The sequence below is a fragment of the Mycosarcoma maydis genome, chromosome 4 (genome assembly GCF_000328475.2).
Source record: "Mycosarcoma maydis chromosome 4, whole genome shotgun sequence".
Classification (NCBI taxonomy): domain Eukaryota; kingdom Fungi; phylum Basidiomycota; class Ustilaginomycetes; order Ustilaginales; genus Mycosarcoma; species Mycosarcoma maydis.
The window spans coordinates 364,750-384,587 of NC_026481.1; the positions used below are offsets into that span (position 1 = coordinate 364,750).

General features: G+C 52.8%; 8 protein-coding genes across 8 annotated transcripts; 4 read left to right on the top strand and 4 right to left on the bottom strand.

Annotated features, from left to right (window-relative positions):
* Positions 1-347: 347 nt before the first annotated feature.
* Positions 348-2,264, bottom strand: UMAG_05177 (uncharacterized protein; the record flags this gene model as incomplete). Its single annotated transcript, XM_011389925.1, has 1 exon — positions 348-2,264. One exon carries the CDS (start codon positions 2,262-2,264, stop codon positions 348-350), a length of 1,917 nt encoding a protein of 638 aa, XP_011388227.1.
* Positions 2,265-2,674: 410 nt separating this feature from the next.
* On the top strand, positions 2,675-3,864 carry UMAG_05178 (uncharacterized protein; the record flags this gene model as incomplete). Its single annotated transcript, XM_011389926.1, has 4 exons — positions 2,675-2,683; positions 2,757-3,208; positions 3,287-3,729; positions 3,827-3,864. 4 exons carry the CDS (start codon positions 2,675-2,677, stop codon positions 3,862-3,864), a joined length of 942 nt encoding a protein of 313 aa, XP_011388228.1.
* Positions 3,865-3,953: 89 nt separating this feature from the next.
* On the bottom strand, positions 3,954-5,326 carry UMAG_05179 (putative mevalonate pyrophosphate decarboxylase; the record flags this gene model as incomplete). The annotated part of the gene is made up of 2 exons (XM_011389927.1): positions 3,954-4,931; positions 5,021-5,326. 2 exons carry the CDS (start codon positions 5,324-5,326, stop codon positions 3,954-3,956), a joined length of 1,284 nt encoding a protein of 427 aa, XP_011388229.1.
* Positions 5,327-5,943: 617 nt separating this feature from the next.
* UMAG_05180 (ribosome biogenesis protein BRX1) lies at positions 5,944-6,879 on the bottom strand (the record flags this gene model as incomplete). Its single annotated transcript, XM_011389928.1, has 1 exon — positions 5,944-6,879. The coding sequence occupies one exon, from the start codon at positions 6,877-6,879 to the stop codon at positions 5,944-5,946; it is 936 nt and encodes a 311-aa protein (XP_011388230.1).
* Positions 6,880-10,924: 4,045 nt separating this feature from the next.
* On the top strand, positions 10,925-11,506 carry UMAG_10193 (uncharacterized protein; the record flags this gene model as incomplete). Its single annotated transcript, XM_011390054.1, has 1 exon — positions 10,925-11,506. One exon carries the CDS (start codon positions 10,925-10,927, stop codon positions 11,504-11,506), a length of 582 nt encoding a protein of 193 aa, XP_011388356.1.
* A 2,161-nt stretch (positions 11,507-13,667) lies between these two features.
* Positions 13,668-15,887, top strand: UMAG_05182 (uncharacterized protein; the record flags this gene model as incomplete). Its single annotated transcript, XM_011389929.1, has 1 exon — positions 13,668-15,887. One exon carries the CDS (start codon positions 13,668-13,670, stop codon positions 15,885-15,887), a length of 2,220 nt encoding a protein of 739 aa, XP_011388231.1.
* A 547-nt stretch (positions 15,888-16,434) lies between these two features.
* On the bottom strand, positions 16,435-17,187 carry UMAG_05183 (transcription initiation factor IIA large subunit; the record flags this gene model as incomplete). Its single annotated transcript, XM_011389930.1, has 2 exons — positions 16,435-17,061; positions 17,170-17,187. 2 exons carry the CDS (start codon positions 17,185-17,187, stop codon positions 16,435-16,437), a joined length of 645 nt encoding a protein of 214 aa, XP_011388232.1.
* A 1,149-nt stretch (positions 17,188-18,336) lies between these two features.
* Positions 18,337-19,469, top strand: UMAG_05184 (uncharacterized protein; the record flags this gene model as incomplete). Its single annotated transcript, XM_011389931.1, has 2 exons — positions 18,337-18,395; positions 18,482-19,469. The coding sequence occupies 2 exons, from the start codon at positions 18,337-18,339 to the stop codon at positions 19,467-19,469; spliced, it is 1,047 nt and encodes a 348-aa protein (XP_011388233.1).
* Positions 19,470-19,838: the final 369 nt, after the last annotated feature.

Below are 19,838 nucleotides of genomic sequence, written 5' to 3' on the forward strand. Positions count from 1 at the left end.
TGGGAACTTGAAACGTGGAAAAAAATCAAGAAATGTGAGACCGTGCCTCCTTGCCGCTGCTCAACGCGAGAACACAGCCACGAATCGTGAATCGTGAATCGTGAATCGTGAATCGTGAATCGACGAGTAACGAATCGTGAATCGACGAGTAACGAATCGTGAATGACGAATATGAGTATCGCAGAATGCGTAAGTCCGACATTTAGTATCGCTCTCGCATTCAGTCGAGGGTTGGTGTATTTGAATCAGGACTCCCGAAAGGCTCTGAGGAAACTCAATGGAGAAGCATGCCTTATCAGTCGAATTACTTTATTGTTCAAACGATGAAATGACGGTACAAGACCTGGTCAGTCTACACGAATGGCCGAATAGATCTTCCTCAACGATGCATAGGTAGCAAGAAAGCCGACCGCACCGAACAGAGTGAAAAACAGCAGCGACAGGATGGACAGATAGCCCAAGAACAAAACCTTGTTAGCCAGTCCAGGAAGTTCCAGCCGTGTCACCCAGAAAAAGAGGCCATAAGCAAAGAACCAGATCGCACCCGATCCTCCCGTCATAAATGCCCGCCAGTGCCAACGATAATCTTCGGCGCAGAGGTGAAAGTACGCAAAGAGAATCGTCACTGTCGCTGCAGTGGTAGCCGTGATGATAAAGGCCAGAGTGAGGAAGCCAAAAGCGTAGTAAATCTTGGTTCCGAACATCGAGTTGAGGATGAAGAGGATCTCGAGGAAAGCTGAGGCAAATATGAGCATGCCGGCGATCAACGCTGAAGGAATGGGTCGAAGGTACCACGTGTGCTGGTACGGAATCTGTCGAGGGATCGAGTTGGCCTTGACCGGGTGCGAAAAGCCGCCTGAACGGATGCCGAGTAATGCCCCGATCATAGTGAGCGGGACGTTGATGAGAAACCAAAGAGCGACAAGCGCGAGCAGTGTGCCGAACGGCACGGCACCCGACGAACCACTGAAGATGAGGAAGAAATTGAGCAGCAAGACCATAGAGAAGACCAGACTGGGGTAGAGCATAGCCGTAAGCACGATATTTTGCTTCCAATATTCGCCGCCCAGGCTGGCATATACCTTGCTAGACATGAAACCGGCGATACTGCCAAAGAGCGTCCAAGTGACAATCATGACGGTAGCGAGCGAGCCTCGGTTGGACGGGCTCAAGAATCCCAGAAGCGCAAAGACGAGTGTGACGGCAGCCATGGCCACCAATTGGGATCCGGAGCCAACAAAGATGGAAAGGAACATGGGTCGATTGGGTGGACGAAAAACTTCACCGTGAACGAGCTTCCAACCAAAATCTTCTTGAACGTCCTCGGTCATGTCGATGGCGTTGTAGCGATGAATATCGCGGCTGATGGAACGTGCGACGATGATACCGACCATCATGCACAGAAAACTGACGATGACAACCGAGTTGATGAGCGCCAGCCAGTGGATCCTGGGGTCAAACACCTTGAGATAGGCATCCCAGCGTGTTGCCCAGGGTGTTGGGGACTCGTGCCATCGAATGCTGTAAGTGTAGGCAACCGTCGTCGAAGTGGAATTTTCGAGTTGCACCGGGTCTGCCGCAACGCAATTGGGTGCTTGTCCAGATGCAGCGCCTTTGAGAGAGTTCTTGGAGAGCGGATAGATACGGGCGCCGACGACACGATATTCGTTCGGACCGCGCTGGTGGTAGTCGATGTAGATATCATAGTGATTGTGCAATGCTGGTGGGTCATAAGGTCGGAGATGCTCATCTTTAAGACTTCCCAATGCGAAACCAAGGGAGAGAAACTCCTCGTGAGTCTTGACCTCCCTACGCGCTTCGGCTACGGGCAGACCATCGACCATCCAATTGACAGCGTACTCCTCTCTTATCCTGTCGTTGATGAATCCGGCGTTCTCAGTGCTGATGGTGGTGCGACACAGCTCCTTACAGCTTTCGTCTTTGAGCATGACGCCCTTGACTGGACTGCTGTAGATTCGATCGCCAAAGAGGACACTTCCAAGGTTCTCGCTGATGGCTTCTGGTCCACCTTGTGGAATGCAAAACTGAAAGCGTGGGTCGTAATAGTCGTACTTGAGGACACCTTTGATCTGTGATGTGAATGCCTTGGCCTGTAGAGCATTGACGGAAAAGGGGACTTCATCGCCTTTCTTGTAGGAGTGAGGGGCGCTTCCTGGCAGGTACCAAGCCGACACTTGTGATGACCCGGCAAGCGCTAGAGCGAGAGCTGCAAGCGACGCCTTTTTCAATATCGACAGCCTCATGATGAATTTGACGGCTGATTCTACGATCAGTTCGATCCTGTCACGACGATACCTTTATGCGCTGCTATCAGGTCAGATTGATCGAATGTAAAGGGGCGTGTCGTTGGGTGATGGAAGGGATTGACGTTGCTCGAGAAGAAAAGTGCTCAGCCTGAAGAGAATAAGTCACAATCGTGAATCACGGAATCACTCACCACTCACCACTCGTGAACTATTCGTGATTTTCCCTACGCGTCACAGCTCCAAGCTGCGCAACCTCGAAAATTGGGTGGCACGACGCTCGGACCTACCGAGACAGAAGATGTGAAGATGCTTCGCCTTTCCTCCTCTCGGCATCAACCTTACACCAACATTGGCTTCTAGGCGGATCGGACCGCATCACCGCAACATTTAAATCTCCCTTTGTCACCATGGCGCGGGTGAGTGACGCGCTACCTTGATCTCGCGCAAGCGATTTGTACTGATCATCTTCTTTCTCGTTCAATGATGCAGGTCTACTCGTTTTGGGTCTTTGATCGCCATTGCAATGCCATCTATCACCAAGACTGGTCTCATATGCACGCTGCTGCTTCATCAGGGTCAGGTGGTCCTATGAGTCCAACTGTGACACAAATCTCGGGGTTCGCATCGTTGGGAGCATCAATTCAACGAGCAACAACAAGCGCACCGAGCATCGCTGCCAGCGAAGCGCCGCTGGCTCCTCGTCGTCCAGGAGAGCCGTTGCTTCCTAATGTAACTCGAACAGTAGCTTCAACCTCTAGCCAAGTTCGCGAAATATCTGGACAACCATCGGCTGCTCGGCCAGCAGTGCAGCAGAGAAGCGCAACAACAGGTGCTGTCATTGACGCTCCGGCTTCGGATCTTCTGCCATTTGATGAAGAAGCTAAGCTGGTCTACGGTGTCGTTTTCTCACTTCGCAATATGGTGCGCAAGATCGGAGGAGAGTGAGTTCCATCCTGATGATCGCCGATCAGAGACTGTTCCGACTACTGGCTGACACTACTAATGGCTTTTCATCACAGATCCGAGACTTTCAACAGCTTCACCACTTCCACATATACCCTTGCGCATCTACACACACCCACCATGTATACTTTCGTCATTCTAACCGATCCGGTCCCGCCACCTTCGACAATACCCAGCCGCAACAGCGAGGGATACTCGATCGGCAACGCTTCCGCAGCTCTATCGGGCCGCTCATCGTTCGGCACGGGCGGCGGTATCCCAGGCACGGGCGGTATGAGCCTGAAAGGTGTTCTGCTGCAAATCTATAGAGGGCCATGGGTGGACAATGTCGTCAAGAATCCTTTGCTCAGAGCACTGGAGAGGGAGGAACGACTGGTAGAGCCAAATGAGGATGCGTACGACTGCGCCGATGCGGCCAAACTCAAGCTCGTTGACGAGTCTCGGCTGACCCGAACGCACGGAATCGACACGGACGCTTTCCGAGAGGGGTTGGAAAAAGGTAAGCACACTCAAGCATACGTCTTTTGGTCTACCACGGTCTTGGCAGCAGGCCCAACTGACCTTGCACGCTCCTCTCATGTCCACGATTCGCACAGTTCTTTCGCAAAACAAGCTCTCTGCACCTGTATCATAGTAATCATGATTTCAATCCAACGCCGTCAGTCAATACGTGTGTCGGCCATCCTTGTTCGTGTGTGGAGCGCCTGTAAACAGGGACGGTACCTATGCGCGCTTAGCACGCTGCAAACGGATAGGTTCGCCGTTCTCGTTGAGCAACGACTCCTTGCCCACACCACGCTCGAGCACGCGTGGCCCATCACCCACCTGGGTGTGAATCAGACGGCGAACAGCGCCAGCCTCGTGCACGGGAATCACGTTGGCGTGAAACGAGCTAGGCAGCGACTCGGGCAAACCACGAGCCTCCTGAGCGCCTCGATGCGAAGCATTGACACCCTTGCCCAACAGATCGAAGGTGTCGTCGAAGTCCGCGTTGGGGAAATAGTGGCGAATTGTTTGCAGGATGCGCGGCATGTTGTCCTTGGGAGCGTAGAGAACAGCGTTCGGGCCGGCATCGTAGGTGTAAGCCACCAACTTGCCCTTTCCGTCGGCTTCGTTGGCGCGGTTAAGCTCCTCGACGAGCTGCACAATGGCACGGCTGACGTCGTTCATGTAAAAGATGGGCGGTGCCGTGTCGAGGCAGCATGCGTGGAAGTTGTTCGAGTCGGCCATGGTGATTTCGGCAAAGGTGTTAAAGTCTTGCTTCTGGATCGCTTCGGAGATCTTGATCATACGTTGCGGTACGACCTCCTTGATACGGTGTTGCAGAAGCGGGGAGGTCTGGACGGTGCGTTGCATACCAGCAGTCGATGGGGTGCCCTTTTTGGCATCACTGACAACACAAATCAGGGCCTGAAGGTCTGGCCAGTGCGATTGGGGCGCTACTTGGACGGCGAGACTGTCCTGGCCAGAAGGGTGCTCTCCACCCTGCCAGGCAACGTAACCTCCGAAGAGCGAACGACAAGCAGATCCACTGCCCTGACGGGCAATGCGCGAGAGCTCAGAGCTCGACACTTCGGGTTGCAATTCATAAAGCGCTGCAAGCGAAGCGATGAGTGCGGCGAAACCAGAGGCGGATGATGCAAGTCCTGCGGCTGTGGGGAAGTTGTTCTCTGAGCACACGTGAACGGCCCATTCCGAAAGCTGTCGAGCAAGGGTTGTACAAACAATATCCACTTCAAATCAGTCAGTGCAAGTTCTGTCTCGAATCGAGCTGTGCATTGTAACCTTACCTTGGCAAGATTGCTGTCCTTGGACTCCTTGGCCTGTCGGAGCTTTCTCATCTCGTCGATGCACCTGCGCAGGCGACCGTCTGCCTTGATGGCCTCCTCTTCGCCGTTCAGCCACAAGCGATCCTGAGAGCCGAAGCTAGCATCGGCACGAGCAGTGGTGACGGATCGCAGATGGTCCTGATCCAGGGTGACTGACAGACTGTCGTTGGTAGGAAGAATGAGGGTGGTGTCCTTCTTTCCCCAGTACTTGATGACAGCGATGTTGACGGGTGCCGAACACGTCGCTTGGTAGATAGTCGACGACATGGCGAACCGAGTAGAGACAGTGGTGATGCTGCTAGAGATGTACGTCGATGATGACCGATAGGAAGGAAAGAAAGCCAGATGATGCGCAGAAGTGGTTGCAACTATTCTCGTATGATCTGCAGCCTGCACCGAACGTGGAATTTTGGACTCGCGTGTTGTTGGACTTTGGCTCAAGTTCTTCCAGGGCCCGTTCGCTGCTGTGTCTCTTTCTGGCTCGTCGTCCGTTCTCAATTCGTGATTCACGATTCAAATTTGCGTTTCTTCACGCGATCTTTTCAGGCTCACCAACAAGCAGCACCTACGATACTCGTTACTGAAGCACACCTTTTCGGTGTGTTCCTCACCATTCGCACGTTGGTCACGAGCAGATGTCTGATTCACACGGATCGATGAACTGCAATGAACAGTGCTGAGATGGAGATGCTAACAAGGAGTTTTTGGAAATGCAGGTGGAAAATAAAGCTGGTATCGGTACAATTGGCCAAGGGGAGCTTGAATTAGCTGCTACGAATAGCTCCACTTCGAGACTGCCTATGCTTGCTATGCCGAGACAGTACACGGGTTGTAAGCGAGCACAAGTGAGCTATGAAAGTGTGGGATGCTTCTTGTTTTTATGCTCAAGCAAACACTTTGTTGCGGCTGAGTGCATCCTCGCGTGGCTTGAGACGGTCCTTCTTTGTTCGGAAAGACTCTTGCTGGTTGACACGGTCTGCGTATTTGTTGCCCTTCTGCTTTCGGACCATGTGACGGATGGCATTCGGTGAAATGTACTCGGGGTTTTCAAAGACAGTGGCACCGCCAAAGCTACCTTCAAAGACGCGAATGGGCGACAGTACCATTCGAGGACCGATTTCTACTAGTTTGGGCTGCCTTGATGCATCCTTAGCGCCACCTGCCTTCTTCTTTCCATCCTGTGCCTCTTCCACCTTGGCCATCGCCGTCGCACCTGGGTCGGACTCGACAATCTGGTAGTTGCGAAACCAGATCTTGTTGTCGACAATCGAAAATGAGATGACGTGGTCGACAAAAGGTTTTGCTTTACGTGCGCCCTTGGGCACGCCAAACATCTGAGTAAACATCTCCTTGACCAATGTCCAGTGCGGCTTTTCGTCAAATTCCTTGTCGAACGAGAGGATGGGTCTCGAGCCTTTTAGGCAGTTGCCAGTCATCTTGAGCTCGTCCATCGTGTGGATGTTCTGCACTTGAAACTTGGCGGAGGGACCGTTGGGCGTTTTGGACGCCCACATGTACAAATCCTCGCGCTTTCGAGCTTCAAAATAGAGGGCGTTGTTGCAGTTGTTAAGCTCTGCTAGCTCGTTGAGCAGGTGCAACTGAGATTTCGAGTCGAGCTTAGAGTCCTTCTTTGCATGCGGCATGAGTGACTCGAGGTCGTTGATGAGGTGACGCATGCGAGAGGTGACGCCACGAGATGGCAGCATCAGAACCCTCTGCTTGTTTCGACGAATGGGGGCAGCAACCGCATCCTCGTCGTGTGCGTCTGCTTTGCGCTTGCCCTTGGCGGCCTTGGAAGCCTGCTGGAAGATGGAAGCCATTGTCAAATTGTTCTATGTTGACGGAGAAAAGCTAAGGGTCGTGATTGCCGTAGGCGCCGTAGGCAAAGCGTTCAGAACAGTGATGAAGGTGCCAGAGTGTGATGGAGAGTTGTATGACAAGACTAGCTGATGTGGAGCCCAAAAAGAAAAGAAAAAAAGAAAAGAAAAAATCTCACGAGTATGTAGCAGGAAGAAACGGAGATCAGGGAAAACCGCACAGGTCGATCAAGAAAAATCCAAAGTCACGTGATTCAGCTACCGACATAGTTCACGACCTAACAACAGTAAACTCTTTCCAGCGCACACGTCGTGATTCACGATTCGTGATTTGCACGTTGCACCAGCCAAGAAGGCTTGCACACTTCTGGCGCTACGTTGACCACACCAGCTTGGCAAGTGTGAATCACGAATGCCGGAATCACCTTTGACTTCGAGCCGCTATTTTGACTTTCCATGCCAACCTTGCGGTGTGTTGTCTATGGCAATCGCCAGTTGGACCGGTCAGTGCCGGGGACTTCAGCACTGATTCGAAATTGGCGAGTGCGCCACCTGTTTCAATGGAAGCGAGCAGGTCCTTCTACGCCCACCAGAACGTACTGAAAAGGGCTCGATCAGGTCAAAGAGTGGCTTTAGTTCGGAGTCCGAAAAGATAGTCACGAGCGAGGCGGTAGAAGCGGATTTCCAGAAAGCTAAAATCTCAAGAGCCTGACAGGACGTTGCTTCTGGAATACAGCAAAGGAGCCGCTTTCAGAGTGCTTAAGCTCTGACTTGCTTCTTGATGCGTGCTTAACGCTAAGTGCAACGCGATTGCTTCGCTCAGCAATAAAGAGCAAACGACTTTGGAATTGCAACAAGGCGGGACACGTCTGCAGTTGTCTCGATCCGAACATCCGTACAAGGTCGCTTGCATTGGCAGTAGCGTGCTTACTCTGGATTTGCCGTTGTTTAGCAGGTCAGCATGGACATGCTTGCTTTCAGCCGAAACGCATAACGTTCGTAACTCTGGCTTACAATTTCGAGCTTCTCGACGCGTTTATCTCCGAAGGTCTTAAAACTCTGTCAGAAACTTGGTTGTTCGGCCCGTTTCTTCCATGGGCAGAATGGAAAGCAAGAAGGTTGGTTAAGCTGCTAGAATTGACGAGCATGCAGAATTGCATCACCATTCGCTAGTCCTAAGTATTTCGTCTGCTTTCTTCGAATCAGCGTGGGCAGCGCTACTCTGGGGGAATCATTGCTGGTACAATCTGTGATTGTCTAGGAAGAATCGTTAACGAATCGTAACCTAAAAAACAGCCATCCCGCGGAAATGGAACATCATAACAGATCGGGACATCTATTTTCCGATTTGCACAGAAGGACTGTGCATTGTATATCCAGCGAGTCATGATATTCTTATAGTCTTTATCGCAAGATACAAGAGGATCGTACCAACAAGCTACGCTGGCTCCACGACAGCATGAGTAGCGACCTGCTAGCTTCGTCCAATTGTGTGTACGTCGGTTGATGCGCGTGTGCGTGTGCGTAATAGAGAGAGAGAGAGAGAGAGAAGGGGATTTTCATTCTAGTAGAGATCGCCATCTCTCAATCAGCACCAATTCGGGACTTGAGCTCTCTTGTTCTGCGCTCAACAGAGCTTTGCTGGAGTAGCATGGAGTCGAAAAGCTGCCTCGATCTGGCACTGGAACAGATATTGTTTTCTAACAAAGAAATGGCATCTGTGGTCTCCAAGAGGCGGCTTGTACAAGTTCACACAAGTAAAGCGAGAAGCTCGATTTGAACGTCAGAGAGGCTGCGGCATCGCGCGACGTTGCATACAATCATGAAACGGTGGAATGCAGCTGCAGGTACTGTATTGCAAATGGATCAAGACTGGGTACAAGTTGCGCCGAATTTTTGACGCTGACATTCACGATTGATAACAAACGCCCTGGATGAGTCATCCCAGCCAAAACAGAGTAGGCTAAGCCACGGTGTCGTGTGATGCTGAGAGCTTTGCGCCAAGGGCATGATTCGTGGTTTCGGAGATTGGCAGGGAGCTTCGCGATCAGCAGATTCGTGAATCGCACACGGTATCTGGATCTTTGCTTCAACATCCCACATGCACGCTGGCTGTAAAGAGCGGAATTAAGAACCCTGCCAGCAGATAACCATTTCGAGGGCGGGCAAAAGGCAAGACGTCAACAATCGTGAATCATGAATGTCGAATCGAGCGGAGTTAGAATCGTGCATGAATTCTCGATCTTCGTCAGCTCGACAGGTGCCGACCACATCCTGTAAAAAATTCAATTCAAGATTCACGATTCGAACCTACCAGGGAAAAGCAGTCGGGCCAATGCGCTAACCACGCGAACGAAATAAGCGAGGGTCCGACGTGACTGCGCATCCACGCCCGACTTTTTTTATGCACTTCCGCTGCGAGTCTGCTATGAGACTGTGGCCGTTTCGCATCCAACTGTTTCATCATTTGATCCCGCGCTGCAAGGGTATATTTGAATCGAAGCGCGAAGCCTCACAGCAAATTGTTGTACCGAATAGTTGCTCCGTCTTCGGTTCTCGGCTTCCAATCTTGGATGCAGCTACCGATTCGATACTCAGTGTCTCATATCTTTCTAGGCAGGAACGCCCTCAATGTCGATATCGAGGCGCGACTCTGCCGAAGGGTATCCTTACACGGTGACTTGACCCAACGGTGGGGCAAGGTTCCGTCGCTTTCGATCCGCTTGTCTGTTTGACAAAACTACGCAGTGGCGCAAAACTGATGCGTGAGCCCACCACATATCCAAGCTTGCCTCTCCTTGTTTCGTTTCGTTTAGCTTCATTTCGGCAACGAAACCACCGATGCCAGGAAAGTGCGGGCGGATAACAGTAGTGCGGTGAGCACAGATAGCTGCGTCCTGCCAAACGTTTCGGACATACAGTAGACACTCGATCAGAGTCCAAGCTCAGTATGTACAATGTTTTGATGTGCTGATGTGCATAACGTCGGTTTGCGAAAGGAGCCGCTGCTTAAATTGATCTGTCATGTTGGTACCTTATTTAATCTCTCATCGTTCTTCTGCACCATGCAGTAAACACTTTGTCTGGACCTCTCGCCTTTCCTGTCTCCGCCTCACTACTTCCGAGCTTTCATAGGTGCCTGGGTCTGCTGAGGGTCAGAAGAACTCATGGACCTGGTCCGCGCTTGTGCCTTCAGTTGACGATATCCCAGTTTGGAGATGAAATTAGCAAATGTAGCAAGTGTCATCTCAGACAACTTGCCAGTGACAGTTTCGCTTGCGAGTAGGCACACAGACAAAGTACGTCACTGTCTTTCAGACAAGGTGAGGTGGGCTTGTGCTGTTCTTCGATGTTCAGAACAAAAAAAAACAAAAACACACACACACACAACAACAACAACCAAGTTGGTCAATGAAACAAGAATAAGTTTCACGATTGCCAAAGCGATTTGTTGACTCGAAAATGTCACCAACAAGCCTCGGTTAGCCTCGGCTTGTGCTTTCTGACATTCTCCGCTCGATCCGCCCCCACTCCGAATGCATTTTTCAAATTGCTGTTTTGTATTATTTTGGCCGTACAGTAAAATCCAGCTGTGCGCAAGGGACCTGCAAGTGCACTTCGGCTGAACCATTTTTTCGATTTTTCTTTATGCCGTTCTGCTTATCTGTGGTGCGTAATTTACTGTATATTCATGGTTCTGCATCTCGTGGAAGCGTTGCATGATTTCTGCTGGCGCGTCCCTTGGCGTTCGACATTTTCCTGTCTAGTTTTGGTTCCTGACTCGGGATTCGGCATCCGTTGGAAACTTCTTAAGTTAGTTAGTCAGTCCACTTTGTCAGTCCACTTTCAGCCGCGCGTGCCGCTGCTGTGGTCGTCGTCCCCTTTTCTCTCGGGGAAATAGCAGGCATTGGAGCAGACATCGCGGTGTAGCACGAGTGCGGATGATACAGCTCGCTTCGCTCGGAATAGCATTCCAGAGTTTCGTCCTAGCATCGAGCGCCGCATCCTGTTGTAGAGATGCCAATCTATCCGGAACTCAGCCACTTCCATGAATTTCTCTTGCAGTGGACACATGCTCTTCTTCTTGGTTTCTCTCACTCGGATCCGCGTCCACGCTTCTTTAACTCGTCCGGCTGTCCACGATGATCGTTCCCTGGTCTACTACTGCTTCTCTAGTTCTACTTTTGCTTCTGCTTCTGCTTCTACTTCTACTTTTGCTTCTGCTTCTGCTTCTGCTTCTGCTTCTGCTTCTGCTTCTGCTTCTGCTTCTGCTTCTGCTTCTGCTTCTGCTTCTGCTTCTGCTTCTGCTTCTGCTTCTGCTTCTGCTTCTGCTTCTGCTTCTACCTCTTCCTCCACTTCTTCCTCCACTTCCGCTATCCTCACCTCGTCGTCGTCGGCCTTGCTAAACCACTTTATGCTGTCTCTCAATTTATCATTCATAGAACTACATTCTGAATGTCTCGCTTGTGGGGCCTGGCTGTCTGCTAACTCGACGCTCTGCCAGGGCCAGCCTGATCTTTTAATTTATATTTTTCTGATTTTTGGGGGGTTTTTTTCCTGCACTTCCACCATTCTTGGCTTTTTCACTCTCCGCGGCTCCTCACATTTTTCCGGTTCCAGCAAGTTGTGACGCACCGCTCCAACTATGCGCGCTTCGGGTCATTGGCCACGCGCATGCTTTGCGCTTCCGCTTCAAGCCCTTCCGGGTTTGCTTTGCCGTTAGCTAACTGTTGGCCGTTTTGTTCCATGTTATTGTACCTCTTTCCGCTCCACCTCGCGACTCCAGCTCGTCGGCTGAATCTGCTTCTTGAGTGTGGGCTCTCGTTTACACCGCTATGCGTGGGTTGGACTCAGTGTCTCGCTTAGCTCGCAACTTGCGTGAGGCATTCAATTTGTTTTCCGGTTCTTGAATTGTAGTCGTGAGTCGTTCTTGGAAGCTCGGCACTGCATCCCCCATCTCACCTTCCCGAGCCAGGAGTTGTGGCTTGAGCTGCAGCCTCAGCCCGATAATGTTTGCCGAACAACCCCTCCGTTTGCTCTGACAAATGAACCTCGAACTCAAAAGCCTCGTGGCCGCCTTTCTCTCTTTTTGTGTACACCACGCCTCTTGCCCGCATTCATTGTCGCATGCCGCATGAAAAGTTCAGCATCGTGTACAGCCAGATTCGTGCTTGTTGGCAGCAATCGATGGAACGCACAGCTGACAACCAGTGCCGTGGCAATGCAACCCGAACCCAACTTCAACTTATGACACCGTCTTTTGACCCTGATTCAGTCGACCACCAGCCAACGCACCAACGCACCAATGACCCTCCTTCATCCCTCCTCTGTGTTGCACTGTTTTTCACTCAACCGGCCCCTTTCGGCTCTCTCAATTCAGCTGTCTCCCCCCTCCGTTGCGCTTTGGCTGATGGCGTGCCCCTCTTGTGAATACCAGCATCACCCATGAATCTGTGCCTTCGCATTGCCGTTCAGAGAAAAATAGGGCTGATCTGCTGGATCTCGTCCTTTCGCCTGTCAGCTCCCCTTTGGTTCTAGACTTAAGCCTCGTTTCTGTTCCTCACCTTTGCGGAGGATCTGGTGGCTCGGCTCGGATCCTAGTTTTTCCTTCCTTTCTGTGTTTCTCTCATCCACCTTCCATCTCGTCGCCCACCTTTTCTACTTACCACCATTGACAGCCCGCTGCACATCCTTGTCCGAGCTGTCTCCGCCTTCTGCGCCCTCACTAACGACCACATCATCCACCACCTCCCACCTGCTTCATATACGCACGAGTCCCTCCGACCGAAGCTCGAAAACGACCCTCCCCTCCTTTACTAAACGAAAGCCGCTTGGTCCATCCCGTACCCACGTGCATCGTTCTGGTACTGCACAGGTACCAACCAAAGTCAGGCCGTCACGTTGTTGTCATAGCCTCAACGAACAAGAACTCCTTTAAAGCATCCCTGCATCTTGCTCATATTTGGTTTCGCTTGCTTGGATTTTTTTGGATCAGTCCGCTGCAGCATTGGATATCAGCGCCGAATTGCTTCGTCCTGACACAACTCAGCCCACACAGAGCAGGGTCCGACCGCCGGTAAGGGCCATCATTGTTCTGCAAAGCCTATCGCGTCGGGCGTGCATCTTCATCCCTACGGATCTACACACGCCAGTCTGACATTTGCTTTCGAGTAGCCCACCGCCCCGAGCCGCAATCCCTTCATTTTGGCTTGCCCATCTGCCGGTCAACGCCCACCCACCGAAACCCAGACGAAAACGTCCGTCACTCTCATTGGCCTATCAGGGCAAGCAGCAAATCGTGCGCCCACCTAGGCCAGCAAGCAGATCAGAGTAGGAACGACCATAAGCTAGCAGGGCACCTTAAATCAGGCTGAGCACAGCAAAAAAAAGAGGACAAGTCGAATCTTTCCCACTGCTGTAGCATCTTTCATCCCGCTGCTTCGCTGCAACCCTGGATTCGCAAGTGCTTCGCATTACACCAACAACAGACCAGCGCACACGTTTCATCTTGCGCGAGCTGAAACTGAAGCTTTTGCTCCAAAACGGATCTTCTCAGCGACGCCTTGAACAACCTTGACAATCTGCTTTGATGCGCATTGATCGCACCTGCTGCGAATAGCACCTCGTGATAAGTCGACGACAACAATCAGCAAACAGATTTCATCTCAATTAAGAAGAGTCTTCCTCGCCCAGTCATCAGATCTCTGCGGTCGTACACCGCACCTGAACCGCTTTCTTAACTCGGCCGCGTCGGATTCATTGTTCCGACGCTTGCCCTGGAGGCTGCTATGATGAGCACCGAACGACAAGCTAGCGGGCTCGGGCCATCTATGACGGCCAGCTCGCCTCGAGCACACCACAGTCAGGCGGTTCCAAGAGACATGCAACGACCCGTCAAGTCGGAGGCATCCGCGTCGCAACCACCACCTGCAAGTCCAGATCGCAAACGACCGCGATACGAGCCGGCATTGGCATCTCGCGGAACGGCCGAAGAAGAACTCGATGAATTGGAAGAGTCTGAAGACACGACAAAACGTCCGCGCGGCGAATCCGACGAGCCAAAGTTTGAGCGCAAAGGATCTGGCCCAGAAAGCATCAGCCGATCGTCCTCTGCAGCAGCTCATCATGCTCATTGGGCTGGTAGAAGCGCGTCTGCGAACCTCGACTCACGATATCACCAACAGCAGCAACAGCAACAGCAACAGCAACAGCAACAGCAACAGCAACAGCAACAGCAACAGCAACAGCAACAGCAACAGCAACAGCAACAGCAACAGCAACAGCAACAGCAACAGCAACAGCAACAGCAACAGCATCAACAGCATCGTGGACGTCAAGGCATTGACTCGGGCGGAGCGCAAGAGCCGCGTCGCTACGAATTCGAACGACCCCATCCCAGCCGATACGATCCCGGACCAGGGGTGAGAGAGGATGGGCGTCACATTGGTGGTCTGGTCGGTGAGCGATACGGAGGAGAGGCGGATCGCGAGTCTCGCGGTCGTTTCGCGATGGAGGGCAAGATGGAATACAACTCGTCGACCACGCGTATGCCGCCCCCTGGAGCGGGCGATCATCCGAATCTTCCGCCAGGCTTCCGAAACCGCCCTTCTTCGCCGCCACCGAGGTTGCCCGGCTTCGCTTCGCTGGAGCACGAAGGACTCGGCCATCGTGCGCGAGAAGATGGCGTTATGGGAGGTGCCTATGCCAGCTCTCCTCGTCGCAGCATTCCTTTTCATGGTCCGTCGTACGGCAACTATGCGCTGCCACCCAGTCGCACTCCACTCATGCACCACCACCCAAGCCCAACCCCTTCGACGTCATACGGAAATCCACCTATGATTCACCCAGCTCTCGCCGGGTTGCCTGGTGCTGGAGGAGGACCTGGCGGAAAGCAACAACCCAGCTTCGTCAGCAAGCTCTACTCAATGCTCGAGGATCCTTCCATTGCCGATCTGATCAGCTGGGGTTCTTCTGGCACCGTCTTCAGCGTCGCCAACCCCGCCGAATTCTCGCGGTTAGTGCTTCCGAACTGGTTCAAGCATTCCAACTGGCAGTCGTTTGTGCGTCAGCTCAACATGTACGGATTCCACAAAGTGAACCACTCGTACCAGGGAAATCCGACGGACGAAGTGCAGGTGTGGGAGTTTAGACATCCAAGTTTCCGCCGCGGCGAGATTGCGCTTCTCCACGATATCAAGCGCAAGAGCTCGAGGCAGAAGAGGGGAGGTTCGCCTCGCGGCAGCATCGGAGGCGCCGACATGCGTGCTGACAGGAGCGGCGGAAGTTCGACCCCATCTCCCGAAGTGCCATTGGCTACCATACCTGGACACGACGGAATGCGGATAATGGGTGGCATGGGACCAGGCGGGCATCGAGGTGGACGTGAGTTCGCCTACGGCGACGATCGCATGGACGGTCACGCATATGTGGATCGCCGCGAGATGCGTGGCTACGCCGGCGAGCGAGACTACAGCGCCAGTGGCCCCAGGGGAATACCTGCGGACGAATACGGCTACATGCGCGGCGGTAAGATGGAAGGTCAGCTTGGCATCACCACTGGCGGTCCTGGTGCTGGCGCCGGCATGGGTCCACCTTTTGCGCCTGGAAGCGACGAGAATGCGCGTCGAGCAGTCGAGCCTATCATGGAGCGCGCCGAGGCAATGGGCCGTTTCGAAGACCTTTCGGAGCGCACCGACGCCATCATCCGACACGCTTCTTTCCTTGAAAGTCAGATTCGCCTCCTCACAGATCAACTTATCGATGCGCGAGCTTTCACAGAGTCGGCAGTGCGCGACGAAATGATTCTGATGCTCGACCGTTTGGAGCGTGCGCTCAGCTCACCTACCCCACCGGGCGTCGATCCAACAGCAAAGATGGTCGAAGTGCTTCGTGGTCAGCTGTCTTACTACTCTCATCGCAGCGCTGGCCCCAACGATCGCGTCAACAAGCCACCCGCACCGACTGGCAGTGCTGTTGGCACTGGCACCGATCCCAAGCGTCCCAGTGTCTAATCGAACTCTTCAATCTCTCTATACTTTCTCCCTTGTTCTCTCTCTCTCCCACATTTACACTGTGTGACACGATGAATCTTTAATCTGGTTGCCTTGCAACGTCTTTTCCACAAGCCTGCCTCTCTCTCTCTCTCTCTCCCCATTAACATCGCGTCTCCTCTGATGCACATCGTCTCTCGCGCCATATACTGACTCTAGCTGAATCACAGTCAGGCTCGTACTGGCCACTGTACTCTGTGTAATGTATCTCCACTAATCAAGATATTGCTTCTTCACTATCTCACTGTATCTTTTCCCCGTTTGGTTCGCACACCATAGAACACTCAAGGGGCGAACGTTAGACATGATTCAGTGTTTGAAAAGCTGAGACCAGATGAAAGGCTAATGTACAAATGTGGGTCGTGGACGAAGAAGACAAAAGCGCGAGACGATAACGATGCTGGGAGATTTTCTTGCCAGATAAGGCGGGTTTGGAAGGAACGGATTGGAAGATCTTACGTGGGGAGCGAAACGAGGCGCTTGAGAATGTCAACAGATGTAAGAACACCTACCACTCGAATTCACCATTGCACTTGGCAAAGAGATAGTCTCGACCATCGATCGAGGCGACGCCGTCCTTAAGCACACACTTCCACTTGTTCTTGACGCGCTGAACCTTGTCGTACAGGCAAAGCACCATGTCATCGTTGTCGCCATCGACGCCGCCGTCCAGATCTTCGTCGTCCGAGTCATCCAGATCACTTCCGATCTCGTCATCGTCGCTGATGCGTTTACGTTTCTGACCAGCCGCCGCATCATCATCCTCTGCTTTGACCGATCCAGCCACACCGTCTTGGCCTTTACCATCGGCTGCTCCATCTGCGACATCGGTCGAGCCATCTCCACGGGCCACCTTGGCACGATGCTGATCAGCGCCGTTGCTGCGGGAATTTTGACCGTTGGCGTCGTCATCCTCAGTCTTGACCTCGTTCTTGGACTCTTGCTTTTTGCTCGACCGCGACTTGGCAGGCGGCAAGGCCGGAGCTCCCTCAAACTCGGCCACCTGTGTTGCGACGATCTTGGCTTCCCAAGAGCGCTGCAGCTCCTCTAGCACCTCCTTTTCGATTCCCATCTCCTCGAAGTCTTGACGAACATTATTGACAACATCGTCAATGATGCTCCTGTACAATTGGGACTGCGAGGTTCGAAGGCATGAGCGGGAATGTGAGTTAGTATCTGCTTTGTGTTCAGAAATTTATGGAGTTGCAGGCCGCGAGACGTCAAGGACGCAGACGACACTTACGACTACCTTGTTACTCATTGTTGCACGACAGTAGCTCGGTTGGCTAAATCGATATCACAGGATCAAGCTAAACAAGTACACAGCTCGTTTTTGCGAAACCCAGCTGCGGAAAACGCCTCCTATCTCCCTATCCGGGGCTCGTCAGGCGTTGCTGGTTTGCCTCAGCGCGATCACGTTGACGCCTGGACGAGATGCTGAGGTCCCGTCGGAAATTGACCGACAAAGTGAGTCGACGTTCGTCCCGGGCGATGCGTTATTCCGGTTACTCGAGAGAGATCAACCGCTTGAACAACCTCCACTATACCCGCGCAGCCAAAGCCAATGACCAGAGTTCGATTGTAGCTGCAGGCCTAACGACGCAATCGAATTACCGGAGCTATTACCGGACAGGCCCGGAGGTTGAGAAATCCGGGAGTGTCTCGAAGAAAGGATTAAGATGGTGTAGAGAGGGAAGGATGCGTATATATATGTTTGTGGCGATGGAAGCCGCGCCGGCTGTCCGATTTCGATGACTCAGCTGCTTCACTCGCACGATAAACAGTCGATCACGAAGTGAATCGAGTCTGCAAAGTGACCTCAAGCTGGATATTCAAGTTAAGTCGCGACGCGCTTCTTTACCCTCATCCGGAACGAGCGCTTTAGACTGAGTTGGATCACGCCTGAATCTGGTGATGGAAAAACCAAGCACGAAGCTTGGCCTCGAAATTGGCGATTGATTTCTCCAACTGGATCCCAATCGGGAACCGCATATTGGAGCACGGCCCCTCGTGAGCGCGACTCACGACTCACGACTCTGTGCAAAAGCGCGCCAGGAAGACCTTGCGAATCGTGAATATTCCACAGCAACAGAGCTGACATTTCATACCGCTCCACCTTTGCCATCTTGACCATCCATCTCACTACCACCACCTTCGGCAAGGCATTTTGCGCATCGTCCACCGTCCCCCGTCCCCTCTTGCAAACGTGCTTTCTTCGTCTGCTCCGAATCGTTCCCTCCGGTCTCAAGCATTCCGCGGAACCTGCCGCCTTCACAAGACTCTAACCGCCGAAGCTTTTCCTCGGTGCAGGCTTACATACTGTCGCTTTCCTCTGGTTTCTACGCACATCAGACCGGACCGCTGGCAACCTAACCGTAAATCTCATCTGATTTCACCGGCCACATCAACAATGTCGGGCACAGAGAAGAAGTCCAAGGAGGCTCAGCTTAACCGCACCTCGCATAAGTTGTAAGTCTGTGACAAGTAGCAACATTTCTTGGCGAGAGACACTGCTGACGTCGTTTGCCGCTTGCCCCTCTGCTGTTGACCCACAGCCAAGTTGATGATGTCGTGCTCGCCAAGGTCCGTGGGTTCCCTGCATGGCCAGGCATTGTTATGGCCGACGAAAACGTGCCCTCAGCCGTTTTGAAGGAACGACCGGTCGCCAAGCACCGCGATCTCTACACCATTCGCTTCTTTCCCGCCGCTGACTATCACTGGGCTTTCTCCAAGGACCTCGAATTGCTAAACAAGGACAAGATCGACTCTTTCCTTGCCGGACCGAATCGGAAAAAGGGTGATCTGCGACAGGCCTACGAGATCGCACGCGACCCTCAATCCTGGAATGAAGAGCAGAACACCATTGTGCATCGGTACGAGCAGTCCTTGCTAGACGCCGCGGAGGAGGAAGAGGAAAATGAGGATCAGCTCGAAGAAGAAGGCGATGAGGATGGCGAACCATCGAGCAAGAAGAGGAAACGTGCTGCCGAGACGGGCAAGGTTCGTGAGAGCGCAGACAAGCGCAAGAAGACCAAGGCATCAGAAGCCGCCAAGAGCAAACCAGAGAAGCCCGTCAGCAAGGCTGTCTCTGCTACGAATGGCGAGGACAAGTCGGAAGAGTCGCGGGATCCCGAGACCAAGAAGGTCAAAGAGTGGCGACACAAGGTGCAAAAGGTGTTCCTCGGCAGAGACGGTACCATCAATGCCGAGGATATGCCATCAGCAGATGCCACGTTCAGCACAATCGAAGAGTACGACGGCATGACGGCGGAGCATTTGCGCTCCACCAAGATCGGCAAGGTGATGAAGAGGGTGATGCAGTTGGCCGACATCCCACGCGACGATGAGTTCCACTTTAAGGACCGAGCGGAGACGTTGTGCGCTAAATGGGGGGCCATCATGGCGGCTGGAGACGCTCCCAAGTCAGAGGCTGCGGAGCGCGCTGGTGAACCCGCCAAAGAGAATGGTGATGCAGCACCTCACAATGAGGCAGAGTCCAAGTCAGAAGCCGAAGCAGCGCCTGCGCCTGCGTCTGAAGCTTAGACAGTGGCATCCGCATCCGACGCTACAGCAGCGCCCACACGAAGAGCATCACTCCACCTCAGCCGCACACATCGTTGAGCCGCTCTAGCTTCGCTCTAGCTTTGCTCTGCTGGACAATGTAGCTTTGCAAAGCCTACTCTTTGCACTAATCCCTTGGCCACCCTGGCAAAAAGTGGCGCTTTCTACTCGAAAGCACACACTCCGGATCCATTACCTCGTCTCTCCAAACGACCCAAGGGCACCTGCAATGCCCTCGCGCTTGTAGTAACATGATCTCACCACTGATCCCACTGTAACTTTACAAGGTCTCGATACCGCTTCGCTTTTCCTTCTCCATCCTGTCTTTGGTACGGCTCATTCCTTCCTTTA